At 38.8% G+C, this 16,040-nt stretch overlaps 1 protein-coding gene across 5 annotated transcripts in view; it reads right to left on the reverse strand.

The window, feature by feature from the left end:
* CNOT10 (CCR4-NOT transcription complex subunit 10) overlaps window positions 1–16,040 on the reverse strand; it is a 66,873-nt gene that overhangs the window by 37,020 nt on the left and 13,813 nt on the right. For all 5 annotated transcript variants that reach the window (XM_030830053.3, XM_060307757.2, XM_060307756.2 and 2 more), the window contains 6 exons: window positions 12,465–12,615; window positions 9,866–10,008; window positions 6,916–7,002; window positions 6,278–6,361; window positions 4,702–4,819; window positions 1,389–1,538 (listed from right to left, as the gene is read on the reverse strand). In XM_030830053.3, the coding sequence (XP_030685913.1) occupies window positions 1,389–1,538; window positions 4,702–4,819; window positions 6,278–6,361; window positions 6,916–7,002; window positions 9,866–10,008; window positions 12,465–12,615 (733 nt within the window). The remainder of the gene's footprint in view (window positions 1–1,388; window positions 1,539–4,701; window positions 4,820–6,277; window positions 6,362–6,915; window positions 7,003–9,865; window positions 10,009–12,464; window positions 12,616–16,040) is intronic.

Consider the following 16,040-nt stretch of genomic DNA (forward strand, 5'->3'; position numbering starts at 1 on the left):
GTTTTCTTAACCAGAAGCATTCAGTTAATCTTAGGTGTTAGGGAACTTTACCACGGAAATAAAAAATTAATGTACTATATACCTACAGTGACTATTGTTCACTCACTTATTCTTTTTTTTTTTAAATTAATTATTTATTTTTGGCTGCATTGGGTCTTGGTTGCTGCACACGGGCTTTCCCTAGTTGCGGCGAGCAGGGGCTACTCTTCGTTGTGGCGCGCGGGCTTCTCACTGCAGTGGCTTCTCTTGTTAAGGAGCACAGGCTCTAGGTGCACGGACTCAGTTGTTGTGGCTCGTAGGCTCAGTAGTTGTGGCTCGCGGGCTCTAGAGTGCAGGCTCAGTAGTTGTGGTGCACGGGCTTAGTTGATCCGCCGCATGTGGGATCTTCCCGGACCAGGGATTGAACCCGTGTCCCCTGCATTGGCAGGCAGATTCTTAACCACTGTACCACCAGGGAAGTCCCACTCACTTATTCTAACTTTTGCAGGCCATAATAAAATGAGACTAGGGAATTCCCTGGCAGTCCAGTGGTTAGGACCTGGCACTTTCACTGTCAGGGCCCAGGTTTGATCCCTGGTTGGGGAACTAAGATCCCACAAGCCGAGTGGCGTGGCCACAAAAAAAAAAAAAGAAAAAAAGAAAAAAAGAGACTGTGATTTTTGGGATACATTTTCCATCAATTAAATAGTCTTTAAAATATTTTAAAAAGCGGGACTTTTTAAAAGTCCCTGGTGGTCCAGTGGTTAAGACTCCACGCTCCCAATGCAGGGGGCCTGGGTTCGATCCCTGGGCAGGGAACTAGGTCCTGCATGCTGCAACTGAGAGCCCACACGAGGCAGCAAAGATCCCGTGTGCTGCAACTAAGACCAGGTGCAGCCAAATAAATAAATACATAAATATTTTAAAAAATAATTTTTTAAAAATTAAAAAAATTTTAAATATTTTAAAAAGCTAAATAATTGCCTGATTTTAAGCATTTCAGATCAAGGATCCACATCCTATGAATATTAAAGGAATAAACTCTAGGAATTTGCTTAAAGATTGTCAGGTGCTGTCAACAGTATCACATTTGAAACTCTGAAAGGAAGCTAGAATAAAACTAGTTTGGCACAGTCAAGAAATCTTAGCAAAATATTTTGCTTTATAGCATTACCATATGGGATTACTGACTTTCAAATCCATGAAAAAATGAATGTAGCTTAAACTTCTTTAATTATTACTCAAAGGAGCAACATCTACTAAAAATCCCGAGTCAAATTTTTGGACAGGATCGGTGTTAAGTGTATGTAAGAACACATGGCATGCATTTTATAACCAGATGCTTGCTCTTTAAAATAATATTTTCCTCAAGTAGTAAAATATAAACTGTCCCCCTTTAATAGGCTTACCTGGATCAGTGCTACCTGCACTGAGCTGTGCACAGACGTTGTCGTTCTCCTGCAGAGCCTTTTTAAAGTAGAAAATTCCCAAATTGTGCTTGCTCATGGCAAAATGGATACAACCAAGATTATTCCAGAACATGCACCTCAAGCATTCACCTGAGAAAAACATACATAAGTTTATCCACAAATTTTACTGCTGCTACATATCATACAAGAATCAGGCTTAGCAAGCAAGAGTTAATTATATATGCAATTCTACTCAGTCCTTACAGAACAGTTTACAAGGCATTTGAAATTTAGGAAACATGAAAATTTTGTAAATTCCTTTTCTCTTAAAATCTCTTATTAAAGGTGATAAATCAATCCTGCATATTGATTTTGTTAGCCTGTTTAGTTTTTTCTTCTGATCTAACTTGTAATAATCATAGGCAAATAATACAAAAATGCAAGGGACAAGAAGTATTTATTAGTAACATATGTATGCACTGCATCCGCACAACAAAATATTATGTACAAACTGGAAGGAATGCAGCAAGCTACAGAAACAGTCAAAATATATTAAATGAAGAATAGCAAGTGTATATAAACAGAACATGGAAAATCCTGCTTTGCTTTGTTCAACTCTTAAGTCTCCACTCTTCTTTCCATTCACACTCCTTTAAATATGACTATGGCTGAGCATCTATCTTCCCATGTGTGTTGGGCATTTGTATTTCTTATCCTGTACACTTGGCTCTTCCTGCTCTTTACCCGTTTAAAAAATTTGGTTACAGATGTTTTTCCTATTGGCTACCTGCTAGTGTGTATGTTATAGAAACCTTCTGTCACATCTGTTTCAATTATTTCCCTCCACTGCCAGTTTGTCATCTGTCTTGTGACTTGGTTCAGAGTGTGTGTGTATGCTTATGTTTTCAATCATAAAAAGTTTTACATTTTTATGTGGTCAAATTTGGTAATCTTTTCTAAATTGTATGGTTCTTAGATTTTGGATAATGTTTAATCGAGGCTTCCCCACCACAAAAACAAAATATTCATCCAAGTTTTCTTTTGCTGTTTTTATGATTTTATTTTTACATTATAATCCTGCATCTCTCTAGATTTTATTTTGGTGTAATGAAAGCAATCCAGGTTTTTATAAAATGTTTTTTTTTGGTTTCTTTTGGTATGCGGGCCTCTCACTGTTGTGGCCTCTCCTGTTGCAGAGCACAGGCTCCAGACACGCAGGCTCAACGGCCATGGCTCACGGGCCCAGCTGCTCTACAGCATGTGGGATCTTCCCAGACTGGGGCACGAACCCGTGTCCCCTGCCTCGGCAGGCGGACTCTCAACCACTGCGCCACCAGGGAAGCCCTCTAAATTGTTTTTTTCTGAATGGTTTCCCAAACATTCCAAAACAATTTACTGATAGTCTGTCTTTTCCTCAATGATATAAAACACCCAACTAGATTGATAAAATTAATAATCAGAATATTCATTGAATGCTAAAAATTAAAGGTTGGCCTCTGATATGTTTTAAAATTAAACTATGAGAATATTTAAGAAAGAAAAAAAAACTAGGCGGAGGAAAAAAGAGTAAGAAATACATTAATATGTTTTAAAGGAGGTTGCTTCTGGCGAGTGGCATTATGAACAATTTAGGAGAAATTCTATTCCCAAATCTTCTCTAATAAGCCTATTTTATCAGCAGCAAACACTGAATTTTATGTGTGGGAAGCAAATTAAAGATTTTAAAATTAATACTATGAAAAATATCAATACATTAAAGTATATAACTATATATAAAATCTATCCTATTAGATTATCATAACTGTTGACTAGTCGACTACATGTCCTGCTCCATTTTAAAGACTGACAATATCTGAAATTCTGAAATCTGTGTCAAGACAATTCTAAGTAAAATTTCTGCAATGTATATTACCTTTTTAGTCTGAGAGACCATTCCAGTTTGGGTATTACAGGGTCTCTGAGGAGAAACTATGACAATAAAAACATGAAAAATAAAAATTTAACAGAATCAGAAATGGGTACTCAGAACAAATGGAGTACCCAAGAGAATTATAATGGAAAAAACTGACTTTCTCCATCCTCTATGACTCCACTGAACTGAAGGGGTGAATGCGGGAAGGTTTGAGTATGTTTGCATGTGTGTTCTGTGCATTGGTCTGAATAGAATCTCAAACGAAACAAACACTATATTCATCCTTTGCATTCTGAACTTGGTACAAAATATTTTCAATAGTTTAACCTTGGGGACTTCCCTGGTGGTCCAGTGGTTAAAGACTTCGCCTTCTAATGCAGGGGGTGTGGGTTCGATCCCTGGTTGGGGAGCTAAGATCCCACATGCCTCGTGGCCAAAAACCAAAACATAAAACAGAAGCAATACTGTAGCAAATTCAATAGAGACTTTAATTAGATTTCTTTTTTTAAAAAAATAAATTTATTTATTTATTTATTTATGTCTTTTTAAAATTTTTATTTATTTATTTTTGGCTGTGTTGGGTCTTTGTTGCTGTGTGCGGGCTTTCTCTAGTTGCGGCGAGCGAGGGTTACTCTTCATTGTGGTGCGCGGGCTTTTCATTGTGGTGGCTTCTCTTGTTGCAGAGCACAGGCTCTAGGGCACGCGGACTTCAGTAGTTGTGGCACGCGGGCTCTAGAGCGCAGGCTCAATATTTGTGGCACACGGGCTTAGCTGCTCTGCGGCATGTGGGATCTTCCCAGACTAGGGCTTGAACCCGTGTCCCCTGAATTGGCAGGCAGATTCCTAACGACTGTGCCACCAGGGAAGTCCCAATAGAGATTTTTAAAATGGGCCCCATTAAAAAAAAAAATCTTAAAAAAAATAGTTTAACCTCATTTCTTGAATAAACTGATTTTCCTTCTTCCCCATAAAACAGTAATGATATGAACTTAAATGACAGCTACAAATTCTACCTTTCATTTTAGTATCATATTATTCACTGCTTTTATGGGAGAGAAGGGAAAAGTAAAAACATTATGATCTCATTTCCTTAAAAGGACTCATTTCACAAAGCAAAAGACCAAGGACCTTATGCCCTGGACAGAATTTCTAAGCTGGTATTAAAACCAAAATGATATAAAGAGCATACGAAGTGAAAGAAAAGTAAAATAAGAAGGGAGGTTTCTTTTAAAATGGAAATGAGTAATAAAATACCAGGAATTTTCTGAAGCAGCAATAATAAAACATTTTCATTTAAAAAATTAGCAAAAATCACTCTGAACAGCAGTCTAGGGAAAAAAACCAAGAAACAAGGCATAAGAGTCAGGAAGAAAATACCCAAACTTCACAATTTTCTTTTACCTGTTTTCATGAATCCTGGATGCTCAGCAATGTTTGAACTATTCAACAGCTTCACAGCTTTTCGATAATTGCCTCTTAAGTACTCAAAATTGCTTTTAAGAAACAGGGAGGGTGCAGACTGTAAAGAAAACATAAGTTTCTTACAGTTTGTACTCAGATGCCTAATGTGAGATCATAATCAGACTGTTGCACTGGCATGTGGTCAAGGGCATACATGAGTCACTTAAGCCACGGTCACAAAAACTATGGTCTCTGAGCTTTCCATCGCTCTCACAATCTAAAACAATGAAACCTGGCAGAGAGCACTTTACAAACTGAATTATTAAAGGTCTACCTAAAAAAATACATATAACATATATGAGTAAGAATACAGTCTGCAAAATATCCACTGACTGTCTTCATCTATTACACTATTAATTGAAAGCCAGTGTAACAGCAGAAACTAAGTCCTTCATTTTAATGGTTATTACAGAGACTGGTGATCTCCCTTATTTTTTAGGATATAAATACACCTCCATTAGAACCCAAAGAAGTACAAATAATCAAATGCTTTTCCAAGTGGGGGAAAAAAGTGTCATTTTATGAATGGAAAAATTCCCTAACAGAATTCCTTATTTTCAAGGGCTAATCTTGCTGTTACAAAAATCATGCTTTAGATCACAGACCACCTTTTGCTTCTCCTAAAACTTCCTCCTGAAGTTTTCCCTGATTTGGGTATGACTAACCATTATTTATTTTCCTGTTTGTCTCTCCCCTCTGATGATGGTATACTTTAAGGAAGGGAATCATGTCTTTTCTCCCAAAAAAGGTTTGATAACGGCTGGCTGGCTACTTATACTTAAGCCTTTCCCTCTTAGCCTCAAGTCTACCCTTCAGGTCTAGGCTACAAGTGTTCTCAAAAATCACCTGAGTAAAACTGACCCAGTGGCCAATCTAGATCCTGCCTGAGATTTCTAGAGTCAATTTTCCTGAACTATTCCTTCTATAAACCGTATCTCTTTATGATTTCACACTTTTAATTAACAGTTTTCCTAAACTTTCCCTCTACTGTCTTTAAAAAAATTACTTATTAGTGGAGGGATGGGGTGGAGGGAAATGAAGGAGTAATTATAACTCAAGTACTCTGGCACTAATCAAACTGAAGGTATTGTCAAGCCAAAGATCATTTGGAAGGGGCCGGTTTGGGCTACAACCAAACTGTTTATCTTTAATAAATGTTTTGAGTATAATCTAAAAAAATCCTAAAGTGTCTAATAACAGTAAATGTTTAAGTGAATTGTGATAAACCACTCAAAGAATTCTGGACAGCTATTCAAAATGGTGGTTTTGAAGGCTATATACCAAAGGGAAATGCTTGTTATAATTTTAAGTGAGAAAAGTATGATGTTAAATTATAGACACAGTATGATCACTACTTCACAACTCAGTATAAAGGGTTACAGCTGGCAGTATATATACACTATAATAGACTGTGATAAATTATTTAAAACTGATAATACCTATTGTCCAAATAAGAAAATTTATGACATAAAAGCTGCTAATTGAAAAAAAAAAGAAAACTTAAGAAGAAACTTACATTCCCAGCTGTGTTCATGACAGACTTGATTTCCCTTTTGCATGCCTTCAGGGACTTCATTTGGATATACGCTCTTACTTTATACTGTCAAAGGAAAAACGCTAGTATGTAGGAACTGTAGTGGATTTACAGATGCTGAAGCAATTTTACTTTCTAGTCAAGAAAATTAAGCCCAATCTGTTCACAACAGTTATACCAGTTACTTGCAAAAGCGAGTTTAAAATTATCTTAAATAATCTATTTTTATTGTACTCTTGGAATATACTTTTAAAAACTAAAACGTGGCAGGATGAAATTTATAACTAAGTTCCAAGCAAAAATCCTATTAATTCTTAACTGCATATGGCTAACTAACAATGAATTTTAAAATTCTACAAACTGATTTTTATCATCCAATACATTCCCAGGCCATTTCTCTCAATTTTCTATAGAGAAGTAAAAGAAATAACATTGCATTATCATCTTGAGCAAAATATATTTAGAAGGATAAACATGCTTCTAAACTGTAATACTTCAAAGCCAAATAAGCATACATGCCTTGAATTATTTACTGCTCTCAATGATCTATCGCATTCTTCATCATTCATAACTACTAGTAAATACATGTCACATATAACTTCTCTTAAAATTTATGCTACCTGATGTATCTTTGACTTCGCAGCTTCTATTAGAGCTCCACTTTCAGCTTTATGATTAGACCCATCTTTGTTGCTGTTATTACCAGTCTGTAGGGTGGTGAAACAAAGTTAACCAAAATTAAATATTTTTAACCATAACTGAAATCACTGATTTCCAAGTGAGCTAATCTGAATCACCTAGAGAACATTTTCAAAATTCTGAATCCCAGGTCCCAGAGATTCAGGTTTAATTGTTTGGAGTGGGTCACAGGTGTAGAGAACAAATTTATGGTTACCAAGCAGGGAAGGGGGGAGGGGTTGGGACGAATTGGGAGACGGGGATTGACATATATACACCACTATATATAAAATAGATAACTAATGAGAACCTACTGTTTAGCACGGGGAACGCTACTCAGTGCTCTGTGGTGACCTAAATGGGAAGGAAATCTAAAAAAGAGTGGATATATGTACACGTATAACTGATTCACTTTACGGTACAGCAGAAACTAACACAACACTGTAAAGCAACTATACTCCAATAAAAATTAAAAAACAAAAATAGTTTGGAGTGGATGACAAGAAACTCTACGTATAAGAAGCTCATAGTTTAGTATAGTGATGGGCTAGGTTTAAAAAGCCTGGATAGGGCTTGCCTGGTGGCGAAGTGGTTGAGAGTCCGCCTGCCGATGCAGGGGACACAGGTTCGATCCCTGGTCTGGGAAGATCCCACATGAGGTGGAGCAACTAAGCCTGTGTGCCACAACTGCTGAGCCTGTGCTCTAGAGCCTGCATGCCACAACTACTGAAGCCCACGTGCTCTACGGCCCGTGCTCCGCAACGAGAGAAGCCACCTCAGTGAGAAGGCCAAGCACTGCAACGAAGACCCAATGCAGCCAAAAATAAATAAATAAATTTATTAAAAAGAAAAAAAAAAAGCCTGGATATTACTTGGTCAGAACTCAGATTGTCTTTCTGCAACCCACAATAGATCATGTCATTCCCTCTTTAAAAACATTCTCTGGGGACTTCCCTGCTGGTCCAGTGGCTAAGACTCCATGCTCCCAATGCAGGGTGCCTGGGTTCGATCCCTGGTCAGGGAACTAGATCCCACATGCTACAACTAGGAATTCGCACGCAGCAACGAAGATAATGCGTGCTGCAACTAAGACCCGGTGCAGCCAAATAAGTAAATAAATTAAAAAACAAAACAAAACAAAACTTTCTCTGATATCAACACTGCCAACATCATACCCTAAATACCTAGCAAAGTATTCAAAGTCCTTCACGATCTGACCCATATTTGAGATGCCAATCTCACCCCAATGATCTCCATCACATCCCTCAGGTACTCCCCAGGTCAGATGACCAGAAATCCTCCCACACACCACTCTCACTCCTTCTGTACTCTCTACTCTGCCAGGATGGTCATCCTGCTCCATCTTTCCTCTTCTGACTTGTTGAACTGTTACATCTTTCAAGGCTCAAGTCAAACATCCAAACTGCTCTGAAACGTTCCCTAACCTCCTTGCTCCTTGTCATGAACAGATTTTGCTCCATCTTTCTCTTCCCACAGACGTGAGTTCCTTGAAAAGCAACAACTGCAGTGTTTTCATTTTTGTCACCTTAGTACCACCTCATAGAGGACACAGCATCTGCTGAAATGAGTTATATTTCATCAACTATTACAAGTACTGAATATAAAAACGAAATGTTTTACTACACGACAGACAGTGTTTGGGAATAATGCTAAGATTATTTAACTGAACTCTCAGATATACACGCCTGTAAAAAGTAACGCTAAATGTTTATTTTTAAACCTCAAGAACTTATACAGGCAGAAAGAAATGTATTGATAATCTGTTTTCTACAAACACTCCTTTTTCAACAAAGAAGCAGGAAGAGGAAGAAAGAAGGATCATCCCTTGGCAGCCAGAAGCACAAGCAAAATGAAAAACACAAGAACGAAGATGTGTTCTTAATTTACACCAAGTGTCTCCAGAACGTGGTGAAGCTTAATTGTCATAAGTATGTCCTCTTTTTGAAGAACTTTAATGATGAAATTTTCCCAGATAATGGAATTTTGTGGTCTTCATTCTAATCTTCACATTCTGTAAAACTAATATCTCACACATGAAAAGATGTGAACATATATCCTTGGTCATTAGGGAAATCAAAACTATTATGAGATACTACTTCATACCCATTAGGATGGTTACAATTTTTAAAAGACGGGTAAGGGCTAGTGAGAATGTGGAGAAACTGGAACCCTCAAAAGTTGCTGGTAGGAATATAAAATAGTGCAGCTACTTTGGAAAACAGTCTGGTAGTTCCTCCGAAAGTTAAACATAGAGTTACCAAATGATCCAGCAATTCCACTCTTAAATACACACCCAAGAGAATTGAAAACATGCCCCCACAAAAATCTGTACATCAGTGTTCATAGAAGCATTACTTATAACAGCCAAAAGAGGAAAACAACCCAACGTTCATCAGCTGATGAATGGATTAAAAAATGTGGCATATCTACATAACGGAATACTATTTGGCCATAAAAAGGAATGAAATACATGAAAAAGGAATGCTACAGGCTACACATGGTAAACTGAAAATAATATACCAGAGGCCAATCACAAAAGGTCACATAGTGTATGACTGCATTTATACGAAACGTCCACAAGAGGCAAATCCACAGAGATAGAAAAGTAAACTAGTGGTGACCAGAGGCCGAGGGAAGGAGGGAAAGGGAATCACTGCTAACAGGTACAGGGTTTCTTTCCAGAGTGATGAAATTATATAGTGGTAATGGTTGCACAATTCTGTGAGTATACTAAAAACCACTGAATGGTACACTTTAAAACGATAAATTTTGTGTATGTAAATTATATTTTAATAAAGCTGTTAAAATGTTTAATAACCATAAATATTAATCATACTTTACATTTTAGTCTGATCACCTCAGAACACTCACCTCATTCTTTCCATTTTTGTTATTGTTGCCCTGTGAAATCATTTTTTCTAGAACAGCAAGAAGATGTAAAGCTTTCTCAGCTTGGTAGGTTAATATATACAGGTCTACGAGCAAAAAACACACTGCTTGGGCAAATTTTTCTTCTGGGGGGAAAAAAACATGAAAAGAAAAGTCACAATCCAAAGTGAAGCAAGTATCTCAGACCATTCCCCACAGAAAAAGCTCTAAAAGCAAAGCCTGAGTCTTGACTTAAAGGAATATTTATTACCTAGAGCTGTGGATGGAAGCCACAGTGTCATTCTATTAGGCATCTCAAGGCCTCTCATATCAGGGACTCTACTGTCTGAAATTCCTTTGGCAAAATATCTACCAAATACCAGCACATGAAATGAGGAGTATTACTTTAGGTGGAAGGAAACCCTAGTTCCAGTGCCTGCTTGGCTACTTAATAGATGTGCAGCCTCTGCACATCACTGAACTACTTAGACCTCAGCTGGCTGACCTGTAAAATGGGGAGAATACTTCACATGCCTGAAGGCAGGGGGTGGACCAGGCGATCCCGAGGTTCCTTCTAACTCTAAAAAGGTCTATGACTCTAGGAAAAAGACTTCCTTTCTAGGCACAGAGATGGGGAAAAGAAACAGGGCGATTACAGACACAAAAGAAACAAGGTGTGGACTGGAGTATACCAGAAAATTGAAACAGCCAAGAGGAAAATATAAAGACAAGAACTTCAAAGGAAGAAGAGCCCAGCGAAGAGAGGAGGGTTAATCTGGTATATGACATAACACTATTTTCCTTTCCTTTCAAAAGAGAAGATAAATGGAAAGCGTCTAAAAGAAGGCTGCTATAATCAAGAACTGAACATTTCAAAAGCCCTTAAGAGCCTCCTAACAAGTCTTCCTGATTCCATTCTTGCTCTTACACAGCGGCCAGAGTAGAATCCATTTAGAACTAAAGTCAGTGCAGTTGACGTGCAAAGGTCACACATCTCCAAGGGCTGCCCACCACACCTGAAAAAGAGTGAGTCCTTCCCTAGGCTAAAATGCTAACCCTGTGCTCCTACCTCGCTCCAGTCACCACGGCGCTCCTGCTGCTTCTCTCACTTGCCAGGACCACGCTCACCGCAGGGCCTCTGCAAACACTATTACCTCTGGCTGTGATGCTTTCCCCCAGCTGCATGGCTCACCTCTTCTCTTCATTCAAGCGTCTCTCAAATACTGTCTTATCCCAGGCCTTCCTCAATTATCTTATCTAAAAATAACATCCCCAGTCAATCCTCTTACCCAATTTTAGCCCTTCTTTGCAGCATTTAACTACCTCGCCAGATGTATTTATCGTATTGCCTCTCTCTGCCATTAGAACATAAGCTTAATGACGGTAAAGACTTCCTCTCTTTCATTCACTGTATTATCTTCAGACCCTAGAATACTGTCTGCTCCATAGGGTATGCTCAATAATTTATGTTGTATGAAGAGCCAAGTAATAAAGTTAAAAAAAAAAAGTTTTCAAAGAAGGAGGAAAAGTGGATCTAAAAACTGACTAGTTGGTTGCTATATTCTGCTCAGCCATAGTAAAGATGAACATCATTTCATTAACTGTTCTGGAAATTCTAAAAACCAGCTTTCTAGCAAAAGCACATCTGTGCCATCCTAGAAGTATAACTGATTTCCAGCTTTACAGGGGAAAGGAACTGGTCCCTAGCACACAATCCTTCACCACTGATGTCTCCTGCCTAGTCTGTCAACCACTGCATCTTCAGGGCTGAGGGGCAGAAGAGCACCTGGAAAAGGCCTCCCTGGAGCCACAGTGAGAGCTCTCCAGCCAGCCGTCAGCACAAGGGACCCTGGAACCTTCCCAAAGTACCAGAGCAAGTACAGACCACCACCCGTCCTGTAGTGACCATAACAGCAATAAGGGGTTTATAAATCAGGAATTCGCCCCAGTGTTTTGAATTTAAAAGAAAGGAGCCATGGAGAAAAAGACAATTGAAATCTGATTGCTTGCAGGCTGGAAACTAACGGCCCTCTCAAACATTTCCTGGGTCCAGCTTTGCTGCTTTATTTGCTCCCTCTTCTTTCTTTGCCCTTACTTGTCTCACTACTCTCACTTGAGGCTAGTAATTGTAAGCTAGTTAACAAAAAAGCTAATTGTGTTCTATACTATCTACTCTATGATTACCCACAGAAATTTCAATTAGGCAATATACAAAATAAAATACTACATTGTCCCCTAACATTCCAAAACACTCCTTCCTTAATATACTACTTAAGAAAGAAAGGATCAGGTACACTGAGGTGGTGTTTAAACATCAAAGAAAAAAAAATCAGTAAATCTATTCAATTAGGAATAGCATTTCTAACAGTTATCATCAAAAACTGGGGTGGGGGTAACTGGGATATTAAAGGAAAACCTGGATTCATCTAAAAGTGATATAATTTTTATTTTTTCTAACCATTAAGAAAACTCGACACAGCTTTTTTTCTTTCTTTAAACACTCACATGTAATTCTGATTCAGGTTATTATCTAGATGAAAGTATCAGAAACCTTCACAGGTATGAGAAGATAGGCAAATTTCTGATTTGACAGATAACATACCAAAAGGTTCTATGAACTGATAAAGTTTTTCACCAACGGATATGGCTTCTGTATACTGCCGGAGATGATACAGGATGACTGCTTGATTGTAATACAACATACTGTTTTCAACATCATCTAATCCATCCATTTCTTCAACAGCCGAGTGCACCTATTAAACAATCAATAGGGATTATGTTCTAACAGTACTAAAGAGCAAAAGTGAAAGACTCTAAATGAATAAACAGGAACACAGACCAACATTTCTTACTCTAAAATTTTCCATATTTTTAATAGGACCTCTAGATTTTAATTACTCTCACATACTAAAAATTATTTCATTCATATAAAATTCTGCTAAGTAAAACATTCTGATGGGACTTTATTAAGTACCTTGCCCAAGGCAAGGCGAGTCTCTTCCTTGCCACTGTGAAGGTATCCTCAATGCTTTCTAAAAGCCAGTGTGGCTTCTGAGTTAGATTCCCACTTTCCAGCCTCACGTAGCAAGAGGCTACATAGGGAGTGGGCAAAACTCAAAACGACCTTTCCTGTGAGGATGTTATGAGGTACATATACATAAACTTGATTCCATTTTGTAAAAACCAAAGTAAATTTAAACATTAACAAATAATACTATTTAACTATGTGCCAGGCCTGCTACATTAAACCCTTTACAGAGAATACCTCATTTAATCCTTCTTATACCTCAAGGACATAGATATTATCATTTCCTTTTTATAAATAAGGAAACAAACGAAAAAAAGCTTAATTATCTTGCCTGAGGTCGTATGGCTAGAAAGTATATTTTCTGATTTTCCTATTATGTTCCGGTTTTATTCTCACAATTAAAAAAAAAAGATTTTTCAAAGTAATGAACAACAAAAATACACTTTGTCACACATGGTGGTGAAAATCGGCTTTTAATGGCTTTACTAGAACCCTAACATCCACATCTGATACCAAAAGAAGAAAAGTCACAACACTTAGCATTTTAAAGCTAATGACGATCTGTATACCCACTTTCTGTAATAGGTTTTTAAATTTTTATCAAGTTTTACAACCATTCTATAATCCCATGGAACACATTAAAATGGAATTCTACCTGTATTAAAGTTTATCTTTCTTTGCCACCACAAAGACTGCAATAAATTACTGAGGAATGTTAAGTAATTAATTCTAAGACTGACATTTTCCTAAATTAAGCAGTGGAATTTTGACATACAGTTGGCCCTCTGTATCCACAGCTTCCACATCTGTGGATTCAACCAACCACAGATTGAAAACACTTGGGGGAAAAAATTCCATAAAGTTCCTAAAAGCAAAATTTGAATTTGCTGTGCGCTGGCATCTATTTACATAGCATTTACATTGTATTAGGTATTATAAATAATCTAGAGATGATTTAAAGTATACAGGAAGGGCTTCCCTGGTGGCGCAGTGGTTGAGAGTCTGCCTGCCGATGCAGGGGACATGGGTTCGTGCCCCAGTCCGGGAAGATCCCACATGCTGCGGAGCGGCTGGGCCCGTGAGCCATGGCCACTGGGCCTGCGCTTCCGGAGCTTGTGCTCCGCAACAGGAGAGGCCACAACAGTGAGAGGCCCGCGTAACGCAAAAAAAAAATAAATGAATAAAGTATACAGGAAGATAGGAAGATGTGTGTAGGTTATATCAAAATATTATGCCATTTTATATAAGGGACTTGAACTGTGGATTTTGCTACCGCGGTGGGGGGGGGGTCCCTGGAATCAAACCCCCGTGGACCTCCAGGTTCAACTGTACGGGGACTTAACAACCTTGGTCTAGCTAATGATAAGAAACAGAAAGTTCATGATACATAGTGATTTGTAATCAGACTTCTGCAGATTTCAATCACCCATGTGGTGAGCCTGACAGGAGGATTCAATTGTTAACAATTGGTCCTAGCTAGCTAATAGCATGTGCATCTCAATGAGTTTGGGGTCTTTATAATGTTCACTTATCAAGTCTCTATCTTCAAGTGATTAAAAATAGTCTCTTTAAATAGAGAAAACTCAATTTCCAAAGAAAGATAACACTTCTAGGTAGTTATGCAATGAAGAGAGAATAAGCTAAGAAGGGATAATTCTCAGCCAGAAAAAGCGGTTTTGGACAAATTAAGGAGTTTTGGTTTCAGCAAAGGTTGAACTTACGATATGAATAACTTTGCCACATTTTCTATGATTCACCAAAATAATCTAGTAATTGCTCCAGCCAGAACAAAAACTACTCACTAAATGAGATAAAAAGTCACTGAAAGTGGAAAAGACTGACAAGGTGTGTCACTATGCCCAGGACATGTGACTGAACAGAAGTATGATTTAGAGAAAGCAAGGAGACACAAGTACAAACACTTGTAGGAAACTCAAGAGTTGGAAGGCACTCGGTGTGTGTGTGTCTGTGTGTTAGTTACTGAACCAATCTTATTAAGAATAAAGGCTGGGACTTCCCTGGTGGTGCAGTGGTTAAGAATCCGCCTGCCAATGCTGGGGACACGGGTTTGATCCCTGGTCCAGGAAGATCCCACATGCCGTGGAGCAATTAAGCCCATGTGCCGCAACTACTGAGGCCACATGCCTAGAGCACGTGCTCCGCAACAAGAGAAGCCACTGCAGTGAGAAGCCCGCACACCACAACAAAGAGTAGCCCCTGCCTGGTGCAACTGGAGAAAGCCCACAAGCAGCAACAAATGCAGCCAAAAATTAAATTACAGGAAGTTTGCAGGAGCCTCTTATTCTTTATTTTTTTTAATTAATTAATTATTTTATTTATTTTTGGACGCACTGGGTCTCCATTGCTGCGTGCGGGGTTTCTCTAGTTGTGGCAAGTGGGGGCTACTCTTTGTTGTGGTGCATGGGCTTCTCATTGCGGTGGCTTCTCTTATAGTGGAGCATGGGCTCTAGGCGCATGGGCTTCAGTAGTTGTGGCACACAGGCTTAGTAAGTTGTGGCTCTCGGGCTCTAGAGAGCAGGCTCAGTAGTTGTGGCACACGGGCTTAGTTGCTCTGTGGGATGTGGGATCTTCCTGGACCAGGGATTGAACCCGTGTCTCCTACACTGGCAGGTGGATTCTTAACCACTGTGCCACCAGGGAAGTCCCCAGGAGCCTCTTATTCTAAAAAAAGTTTTCAGGATGAACTTGTACTCAAAGCCCAAATTAATGTTCCCTGCAAGAAACTGTCTATGGGGTTGTAGGGCACAAGTACTAGACATCAGCAAACATCATCTTTCCTCTGATTCTGGAGCTCCAGATAAATCATGGTTAATAAGACTAGAGCAATGATGTAATGTGATGACATACACATTTACAAAGACTGAGGCAGTTATGAGAACAGGCTCAAGAGTCAGAGGGTCTGGTTCAAATCCTGCTTCTCCCCTTCCTAGCTGTAAAAATTAAAATTAGTAGGCCCTCTAAACCTCAATTTAAAATTGAGATAGGGGACTTCCCTGCTGGTCCAGTGGTTAAGAATCAGCCTTCCAGCGCAAGGGAAACGGGTTCGATCCCTGGTCGGGGAACTAAGATCCCACATGCCGAGGGGCAACTAAGACTTCACGCTGCAACTACTGAGGCCACGTGCTCTGG

Source organism: Globicephala melas, chromosome 11 (genome assembly GCF_963455315.2).
Source record: "Globicephala melas chromosome 11, mGloMel1.2, whole genome shotgun sequence".
In the NCBI taxonomy this organism is placed as follows: Eukaryota; Metazoa; Chordata; class Mammalia; order Artiodactyla; family Delphinidae; genus Globicephala; species Globicephala melas.